At 40.7% G+C, this 10,425-nt stretch overlaps 1 protein-coding gene across 2 annotated transcripts in view; it reads left to right on the forward strand.

The window, feature by feature from the left end:
• MACF1 (microtubule-actin crosslinking factor 1) overlaps window positions 1-10,425 on the forward strand; it is a 352,523-nt gene that overhangs the window by 237,762 nt on the left and 104,336 nt on the right. For both annotated transcript variants that reach the window (XM_008565851.1, XM_008565852.1), the window contains exons 38-43: window positions 653-877; window positions 3,657-4,175; window positions 4,965-5,141; window positions 5,406-5,529; window positions 6,827-7,035; window positions 7,401-7,718. In XM_008565851.1, the coding sequence (XP_008564073.1) occupies window positions 653-877; window positions 3,657-4,175; window positions 4,965-5,141; window positions 5,406-5,529; window positions 6,827-7,035; window positions 7,401-7,718 (1,572 nt within the window). The remainder of the gene's footprint in view (window positions 1-652; window positions 878-3,656; window positions 4,176-4,964; window positions 5,142-5,405; window positions 5,530-6,826; window positions 7,036-7,400; window positions 7,719-10,425) is intronic.

Here is a 10,425-nt window from a genome sequence, read left to right on the forward strand (position 1 = left end):
TACCCCACCAACCAGTGTGTCACTTCTGTGTACTTAGAAAGGATTCCAGGAAGCCTTGTTGGGGTGGCAGGACTAAATCATCTCTTAAATAAAGTCTTTTTAAATCCTCAGATTTGCACTCTTTTTTTAAGCAGTGGGATATAGACAAAGTCTAGAAATTGTTTTAATTATTTTTGAACAGATTTTAGAAGATATTAATTTTTTTTTTTTATATGTGCAAAGAGTGTACTTAGTCATGGAGCTTCTCTCTCTCTCTCTTTTTTTTTTTTTTTTTTTTTTTTTTTTTATTTGAAAAAATTGTTCTTATTCATGGGGCTTCTCCCCCCCTCTCTTTTTTTTTTTTTTTTTATTTGAAAAAATTGTTCTTATTCATGGGGCTTCTCCCCCCCTCTCTTTTTTTTTTTTTTTTTATTTGAAAAAATTGTTCTTATTCATGGGGCTTCTCCCCCCCTCTCTTTTTTTTTTTTTTTTTGGGTTTTTTTTTGGTGGCTGGCCAGTAAGGGGATCCGAACCCTTGACCTTGGTGTTATAACACTGCACTCTAACCAACTGAGCTAACTGGCCAACCTAGCTTCTCTTTTTCTTTAGCATATTTATTTAACCTGTGGTTATATAGTTGGCCTTCTCACTAGACTACCTGTGTGGCTTTCAGAGTAAAGCAGCAAAGGAACTGGCAGAGAACAGGAGTAAGATTGATGCTCTCTTGGATTGGGTGACTTCAGTGGGATCACCTGGTAGACATCTACAGACCAGCCTTCCAAGAATGGAGCAGCTCTCAGGAGCCAGCCTGGAGAAAGGAGCCTTGGATACCACTGATGGTTACATCGGGATGAATCAAGCCCCAGAGAAACTGGACAGGCAATGCGAGAAGATAAAGGTGAGGATGTTTTAGCTTGTCCTAACAATGCTGAAGGAATCTCTTCTGCACTGGGCAAGTCACTACCTCCTTGCCCCTAAATCCAGTGAGCGCTTCTAGTTCATATCTTCTTTGACATCTCAGCAGCTTTAACACTATTGGTCAATCCTCTTGAAATACTTTCTCCCTTGGTTTCCATAGAATTGCTCTGCCCTGATCATAGTTCTTTTCTTCCTCTTGCCAGCTTTTGCAGTTCTGATATTCTTCTAGGTATATCCTAAGCCCTCTTCTCATCTTTCAGAATAGTCTTGTTCTTTCACAACGCTTCAATCATCATTTTCACTAATGAATTCCATGGATGTATTTCTCTCCAGCCCTGATGCCTATCCTGAGCTTCAAACCAGTATATAAATCCATTTGCCTGTTTGCAATTTGGAGCCACAAGCACCTCAACCTGAAAATGGAAGTCCTATTTTTTTGTAACACCTCTCCACCAAAAATGTTCTTTTTTTTTTTTTTTTTAAAAATGACTGGTAAGGGTATCTTAACCCTTGACTTGGTGTTGTAAGCACCACACTCTCCCAAGCGAGCTAACTGGACATCCCTATATAGGGATCCAAACCCGTGGCCTTGGTGTTATCAGCACCACACTCTCCCAAGTGAGCCATGGGCCAGCCCAATGTTTTCCTTATTATACTCCCACTTAACTGCCTGAAATGGACATCATCATAGATTTCTTTCCCTCTTTCACTCTCCCACATCGAATCTGTCATCTACTCCCATGCTCCTTATCTCTTTCAAAATTAGGCATACTTCTTTATATCCATTGAGATATTATTGTAATTTAGTCCACTGTCGGCTTTCACTTGTATTATTATAGTAACTTCTACTGGTCGCTTTGCCTCTTGACTTTTTACCTTCCAGTTCATTTCCCATGCTTCTAAGTGATTGTTCTAAAATGCTATATTCTTGCTTAGCCCTTTTAATAGTTCCCTATTGCCCTAAGATTAAGTCTAAACTCTTTAACATGGTTTACTGTCCCCCCCCCAGTAGGAATCTGTTCCTATTTACTTGACCTTAACTCTCACCTTTCTTTACACTTTAGTCTCTGGCTATACTGATCCCTTTCAGTTTATTGACTGTACTATGCTCTCACTGTCTTCTGGGCCTTTGCATGCTCTTGGAACTTTCTTGCCTCTCCAGTGTAGAAAGTAAGGGAGAGACTCAGCTTTTGGTTAATTTTTACTTATTCTTCAGATCTCAGTTTAGATTTTACTTCCTCTAGGAACCACTTTTTCACTGCTCCCCGAAGTTAGGATATATATTCATCCCATATGCTCCTCTGATAACTCTTCCTTACATTGTAGCATTTCTCATTCTATATTGTATTTTTGTCTGTACTGCCCTCCAGATACTAGGTTTGAAAACAAACCATTTCTTACTCACCGTTTATCTCTACTCATTTATTCATTCATTCAGCAAACAGTGAGTACCTGCTATATGCCAGAAATTAGAAATAAACCAGTTAACCAACCCAATAAACCATCTTGTAGGACATTAACTGGCATGTACAGGCACATTATATTGAATGATTGAAAAAAGATAATGTATTTAGGGCACTCAACAAAACAGATGGATCATATATTTTAGTAGTGGCACCTTTGTAGCAAAGAAAATTTGGCTTAGCTGGAATACTCTTCAATGGCTTGTGTGGGCCACTGGCATATTTTGTATTAATAAGATTTTTGCCTCTTGTATGCCACTTCTGTGCTTGGAAGATCCATTGTAGTATGTCCCCCAAAGCCTGGTAGTCTTATAACAGCAGAGAACAGAGGTGGTTCTGCTGATGCGGGACGTCTCCTGACACTTCTTGGTGGCAGCAGTTAGCCTGAGCAAGCAGCACCTCCAGCCCAGAACAGGAACTGCGTTTCTTGTAGGTAGATGTATTGGAAGATGAGAATGGGGACATATGGGCGGTGTACAGACAAAGCTGTAGTACTGCCCCCTGCTGTCTGTTTGAGCAGGATCTATTTGTCATTCTGGCTTTCCTGAAATGACATGGGAAGCCGAGGCTATAAGGTTGCTATTGATAAGGGCTGAAACTAGAAAATATTCAGAAGAAAAGTAGGCTACAGTTCTTCTCTAGGTAGTGTAGCTAGTTGGAAGCACTGACTGAACTCCAACTGTCTTCTATTAAAAGGAAGAATATATTTCAAAACAAGAACCCACAAAGTTCTCCTCAAAGAACTTACCTTCCGTTGGAATATAAAAAAGTGTTTGTATATAAGCACATAGACATAGCACGTACAAATAAAAAGTACAAGTTACTTATAGTATGTAGAAATACAGTCTACTCTCTAATGAATTAATTTTCTAAGGTCTTTTCTAGTAGGGACAGTCTTCACAGACATGTGAGTTGCATATTTCACAGCTAGGTATTTGCAATTTTTATATTATCATACATGTGGCTTATCCAGCAACTGATCATTTGTACATTCTCTTAGACTTAGGATGGTTTAGGGAAGAGAGGTTCTAGTCAGAGTTCTGTACCTTAACTATCTGCATGACCTTAGTCAGGACATATAACATTCGTTTGGTATTTACTTGTCTCATCTTTTTCTTTTTTTAAATATGTTCGGCTACAGATTCATACTCACCTTATTTTTAGTATGGGTATTATATTGTCTACTTGTAGTGGCCTGCTGAGGTAGACATCTCTCTACATCTGGCTGTAGACATAACCACAAATTATCGTGGTTTCCCTACTGATTGTCCTTTGTTTTGGGGGATTATTTACCAGGCCCATCACCAAGAATTGCTATCCCAGCAGCAAAATTTCATTCTGGCCACCCAGTCAGCTCAGGCCTTCCTGGACCAGCATGGCCATAATCTCACACCTGAGGAACGACAGATGCTGCAAGAGAAGCTGGGAGAACTAAAGGAACAATATGCAACTTCTTTGGCCCAGTCAGAGACAGAACTGAAGCAGGTGCAAACGCTCCGGGATGAGTTGCAAAAGTTTCTGCGGGATCATAGAGAGTTTGAAAGCTGGTTGGAACGGTCTGAGAAAGAGCTGGAGAACATGCATAAGGGAGACAGCAGCCCCAAAGCCCTTCCCTCCCTGCTAAAGCGGCAGGGAAGCTTCTCAGAGGATGTCATTTCCCACAAAGGAGATTTGAGGTTTGTTACTATCTCAGGACAGAAAGTCTTGGACACGGAAAACAGCTTTGAGGAAAGCAAACAACCATCAGCAACTGGAAACTTAGTGAAGGACAAGCTGAAGGATGCAACAGAAAGATACACTGCTCTCCACTCAAAGGTAAGAGGGATGTTCCTGGCAGCATCTGGTGAAGCAATCATGGCAGTCCTCCAACAACTGTGGGTGGTTTCTGGGGCTCAGAATAAGAACCCCAGGACACAGTGGGTGAGCTGATTCATATGTTGACCACAAGCAGAGAATCTTTGTGAATCATGCGAAAAGTGCAAAGTGTGTAGGTCCCTGGGCTAATTCCAGATCCTAGCAGTGTCAGGAATGTGTCTCACACTAACAGTGAAGGTGGAGGTGCTCACCTTCTTATATCCTGACCAGCAGACTTGGGCTCCCAAGAAATATAGCACAGGAGAAACTTAAACCAATTACACAGTCTTTATTCCTGGACAGAGCATCTAGGGTAAATCCTTATCTTTCCTCCTATCCAAAGAACTCCCTCTTCCTCCTAATGTTTAGAATCTAATCAGTTGTTCTTACCTGTCTTTTGCTTTCTGCCAACATCTCTAATCCCCCAAAAGGAACAGTTTTTTAACCTCTCAATTTCTGCCTTTGCCTCCAACCTTATGTATATTTCTTTGGTGGCTTGTCATACAATTCATTAAATTTTCCTGGGTATATAATAAGGATGAATTGAATAGTATGGAGCAAACAATGAGGACTTGTAGATGATTGCTACTTGTCTGACCATGGGTCCTTGGCACTACACTACTATTATCCTGAAATTACAGTAAGTTCTCTATAAGGAAGCCAGACCTCTTTCTTTGGGCTATGCCCAGGAAGCTGCTGCCTTTGGCCTGACTTTGCTTAGGTCTGGTTTCCTTTCTTTCTCTGGCACAGTGTATGCGATTGGGCTCTCACCTAAACATGTTGCTGAGCCAGTATCAGCAGTTCCAAAGCAGCGCTGACAGCCTGCAGGCCTGGTTGCATACTTGTGAGGCCAATGTGAAGAAGCTTCTCTCAGACACTATTGCCTCTGACCCTGGGGTTCTGCAAGAGCAGCTTGCAACGACAAAGGTAAGTCAGGACACAGGCTGTGTAGGAATGTCAAGCCCTTGCATGGCTTAGAGTACCTCAAAGAAAAGCAAATACTTGATAGATTAAAAGCAGTGGTTGGAATGCCTTGAACAAGATCTAATTTCTAAACACATTATTTTAATAACTATGGCTGTGGATAAACAGAATTATTCTACAAAACTGCTTAGTTGCTCTAGGTTCCTACAATCAGCTTTGATTACTCACTCAGATGTGTTTCTTTTGTCCTTCTTCATGGACAAGCAGCAGTTACAGGAGAAATTGGCTGAGCACCAAGTACCTATAGAGAAGCTCCAAAAAGTAGCTCATGACCTTATGGAAATTGAAGGGGAGCCAGCCCCAGACCACAAGCATGTTCAAGAAACTAAAGGTATGAAGCAGCAACAGCAATAGTTCTCCATTCATTCCTAGTGTGTACCTCTGTTGTGCAGTATATCACACTGTGTTGTACAAGTAAGTATCTGTAGTGCTAGGCTTGGGGTGAGGATATAAACAAGAACAGACATAGACTCTCTTCAAATAGCTCACCCTCTAATGATCTTTATTCTTGCACCACTAAAGGACCTTCATAGTCTGGCTTCAACCCCCTTTTAGCAGGCATCTACCTGCTAGCCACACCCTACTTCTTAGTAAATCACCCTACTTCAAGTAAATCAGTCATTTGTGCTTTACATTACCCCTGAAGTTTTTCCTATTGCTTAGCTGCTAACAGTTATTGAGTGCTTACCATGCATGATGAAATCTTGCTCATGCTTCAAGATGTAGCTAAGGGTACATCGTCGTGACTGAAGTTAACAACAATATGAAGGTATTTCAAAAAGTTCATGGAAAGATTCATATTATTTTCTAATTCTGTTTTTCATGAACTTTTGGAAGTATGCTTGTGTGTTATATACTTGAAAACAGCTAAGAAAATGTTTGTGTTCTTACCACAGAAAAGTTATGAGGCAGTACAAATGTTAAATAGATTGATTTATCCATTCTACAATGTATACATATACCAAAATGTCATGTAGTACACCATAAATATATACAATTTTTACTTATCCCAAAAAACCACTATATAAGTTCCTTAAGGGGAAGGGGGAGAAAAAAAAATATGTACTCAAGAGATTACTTCCTTTGTAGAGTACTGACCACCTCTCCTACCCCTCAAAAGAAACAAAAGATAAGAAATAATTATTCTTCCTTCTGGACATCTCAAGGACAGTACTCTAAGTACCAATATAGCACTTAGGGTTTTATTTTTACTGTTGGTTGTGATGTGCCTTTCTCTGCCTATGCTCTGTTTCAGAGTCTTTTGCATCTTTAGTTCTCAGCATCCAGTACAATTTCTGGCTCTTAGTAACTAATGCTTATTGAATTGGGCTCTAATACTAATGCATTTCAAGCTTATTCCTTCTATTTGTCTTGATGTCGATTATTATTACAATAAATATGTGCAATTTAAATATTTTATTTTAATTAATTAATTTATTTAATAAGTTTGTTTGTTTGTTTTCTGGCTGGGGCTGGCTGGTACCAGGAACCAAACAAACCCTTGACCTTGGTGTTACAAAGCTGTGCTCTAGCCAACTGAGCTAACCGGCTAGCCCAAATACATTCTTTTTTAAAGCATAATGCAAAAATAATATCTACTCTTTTTTCTCATGACCTTGATTTTCCAGATTCCGTACTCAGCCACTTCCAAAGGCTCTCTCATAGCCTGGCTGAGCGCTCTGCTCTGCTGCAGAAGTCAATTGCCCAATCTCAGAGTGTCCAGGAAAGCCTGGAGAGCCTGTTGCAGTCCATCAGAGAAGTTGAACAAAACCTAGAAGGGGAGCAGTTAGCATCACTGTCATCAGGAGTCATCCAAGAAACCCTGGCCGCTAATATGGTAAGACCTATGAAGCTGTGTTTACCGTGTGCCATAATTACATAATTTTGAAAAAGTAACAGGAGAAAAATTCATTTCTGTGAATTTCCCAATAAGAATTAGAGGTGATGACAAATCCACATAAAGATATTTCTATCCAATTTCCAAACCACTATTGAACTTGAGGAAAAGTGGTGATGGCAAAAGTCATCTGATGGAATGGGTGGAGAACTAAGGGGATAAGATGTGTTATTCTGAAGTCTCAGTTACAATCTTCCAACCCCCTTTGAGGAGGGAACTGTGTAATTATTAGAAGGTGACTAGTTTGTGGCTCAGATATCCTGCAATAAGTGGCCAGCAGCTGACACACCTGTTCTTGATGACAGAAATTGAAGCAGGACATTGCTCGGCAAAAGAGCAGCTTGGAGGCCACCCGTGAGATGGTGACCCGATTCATGGAGACAGCAGACAGCACCACAGCAGCAGTGCTTCAGGGCAAACTGGCAGAAGTGAGCCAACGCTTCGAACAGCTCTGTCTGCAGCAGCAGGAAAAGGAGAGCTCCCTAAAGAAGCTTCTGCCCCAGGCGGAGATGTTTGAACATCTCTCTGATAAGTTGCAGCAGTTCATGGAAAACAAAAGTCGGATGCTGGCTTCTGGAAATCAGCCAGATCAAGATATTGCACATTTCTTCCAACAGATTCAGGTGAGGATATATCTGCCATGTTGGCAGAATAAAGGGGAGAGAAGGGCAAGGAGCAAACCAACATTTGCTATGCACGTACTGTGTCAATCAGTGTACTGGAAACTTTCCCTACATTATCTTAGATTTGCCTAGATTTATTTTTCACTCATACTACATGTTCAGCAAGGGCACTCAGCCCCTCATAGTCACTCGGGTACAGATTGATCCTGACATAATAAGCTTTCATGATTACTGCTGCAGTGGAAAGAGGGCGTATCAAGCCAAAGTAAGTTTCACATGACCACACCTAACTTTCAAGGGAGTAGGGAAATGTAATCCTACTGTGTACCTAGAAGGTGCAGAGCTAGAAATATTTGATGACAAGTATTAACAGTTACCACAGATATATACCCAGAAGTAGAATTGCTGGGTCATAGTATATGTGAATACTTAATTTGTCTAAGTAGTGGCCAATTTGAACTCCAGAATAGCTGCACTAGCCCACATTCCCACCTGTATTACCTGAGAATTCCTATATCTCTACATTGCTGCCTTGGGTTTATCCAACTTACTATTAAGGTGGGATTTCCCTGTTTAGTTAGGGTTAGGGTTAGGGTTAGGGTTAGGGTTAGGGTTAGGGTTAGGGTTAGGGTTAGGGTTAGGGTTAGGGTTAGGGTTAGGGTTAGGGTTAGGGTTAGGGTTAGGGTTAGGGTTAGGGTTAGGGTTAGGGTTAGGGTTAGGGTTAGGGTTAGGGTTAGGGTTAGGGTTAGGGTTAGGGTTAGGGTTAGGGTTAGGGTTAGGGTTAGGGTTAGGGTTAGGGTTAGGGTTAGGGTTAGGGTTAGGGTTAGGGTTAGGGTTAGGGTTAGGGTTAGGGTTAGGGTTAGGGTTTGCTCTTCTAACTTTTTGATTTTCGTTCAGAATAATTTCAAACTTACAGAGAAGTAGAAGGAATGGATCGATAAATACCAATGTACTCTTTGCCTAGATTCACTAATTGCTAATTGTTTTATGTCATTTTATAAAAACAGTATCAATATGGGTTCCTATATTTTTTAAAAAAATTTTTTATTGAGACGTATCTATTGTATATATTTATAGGGTACAGAGTTATATTTCAATACATTGTATACAACATGTAGTGATCAAATCAGGGTAGTTAGCAAATTCACCATCACAAAAACTTAGTTCTTTGTGATAGCATTTAAGCTCCTCTCTTTTAGCCATTTGCAACATATACGATAAATTATTGTTAATTATAGATGCCTAGCACTACTGTACACCAATAGAACTTATTTTTTTGCTGTCTAGCTATAATTTCGTGTTCATTAACCAACCTCTCACTATTTTCCCTCCCCTCTCCCACCTCTAGTAACACTGTTCTACTCACTACTTCTAAAAGTTGAAGGCTCCTGTGTTCATTATTATTAATATTCTTTCTGATATGTAAAAGTTTCCCCAGATTGTGTCAAGGGGAACCCCTTCAAGCTGTCTCTTATACCTTTTGACATGCCCCCATCAGCATAAGAGCACTTTCTTACTTTCGGAACTGTGAGATATTTCAGGCTCACCTTGTAATTTCCTTGTCCAATACCTGAAATCAGCTATTTCTCCAAGAAGAGCCCCACTTTTATTTTATTTTTTTTAAAGATGACTGATAAGGGGATCTTAACCCTTGACTTGGTGTTGTCAGCACCACGCTCTCCAGGCGAGCGAACTGGCCATCCCTATATAGGGGTCTGAACCCATGGCCTTGGTGTTATCAGCACCACACTCTCCCGAGTGAGCCGCGGGCTGGCCCTGAGGAGCCCCGCTTTTAATGGGGAATCATATTTGGAAACCAAAATCTGGAAAGTCAACATTGTACCCCACGTTTGTATAACAAGTTATTTATCTATCTATCTATCTATCTATCTATCTATTTATTTTTATTTATTTATTTTTTTAGAGATGACTGGTAAGGGGATCTCAACCCTTGACTTGGTGTGGTGAGCACCACGCTCAGCCAGTGAGCTAACCGGCCATCCCTATATAGGATCTGGACCCGCAGCCTTGGTGTTATCAGCACTGCACTCTGCTGAGTGAGCCATGGGCCGGCCTTTAAATTATTTTTTTTTAAAAATCTGGACACTTGGCGAGTTACTGGGGTGTCATTTCTTCTAGATACTTTCCCTGGATAGTGTTTGGAAATACATGTGTGTGTCTTTTACATCATGAAATCATAATTCAGTTCCAGCTCAACACCACAGGATTCTTCCTCTATCCCACATTTGTATCTTCTTTTCTTACAGGGTGAGCCCTAGTTCCCAACAACCTTAATATATTTACTTATTTGCTTTATCCTACAATAAATATAAAATAGTTTTGGAATTACACTAATATTTCCACCAATAACAAACCTACAAAATAAAATTGAAGATTTCTTTGGACTTCTTTTTGTCCTTCAACTATAACCTACTCTGTACAGTTTTCAAAAGTTAGGGGCTGGCCCGTGGCTCACTCAGGAGAGTGCGGTGTTGATAACACCAAGGCCACGGGTTTGGATCCCATATAGGGATGGCTGGTTGGCTCACTGGCTGAGTGTGATGCTGACAACACCAAGCCAAGGGTTGAGATCCTCTTACCGGTCATCTTTTTTTTTTTTTTGTCTTTTTCCGTGTCCGGCAACGGATCGCAACCCTCAGTGTTGCCCCTGTACCGGACCGGGGACCGGCAACAGGATCGCAATCCT

Source organism: Galeopterus variegatus, unplaced genomic scaffold, assembly GCF_000696425.1.
Source record: "Galeopterus variegatus unplaced genomic scaffold, G_variegatus-3.0.2 Scaffold209, whole genome shotgun sequence".
Taxonomy (NCBI): domain Eukaryota; kingdom Metazoa; phylum Chordata; class Mammalia; order Dermoptera; family Cynocephalidae; genus Galeopterus; species Galeopterus variegatus.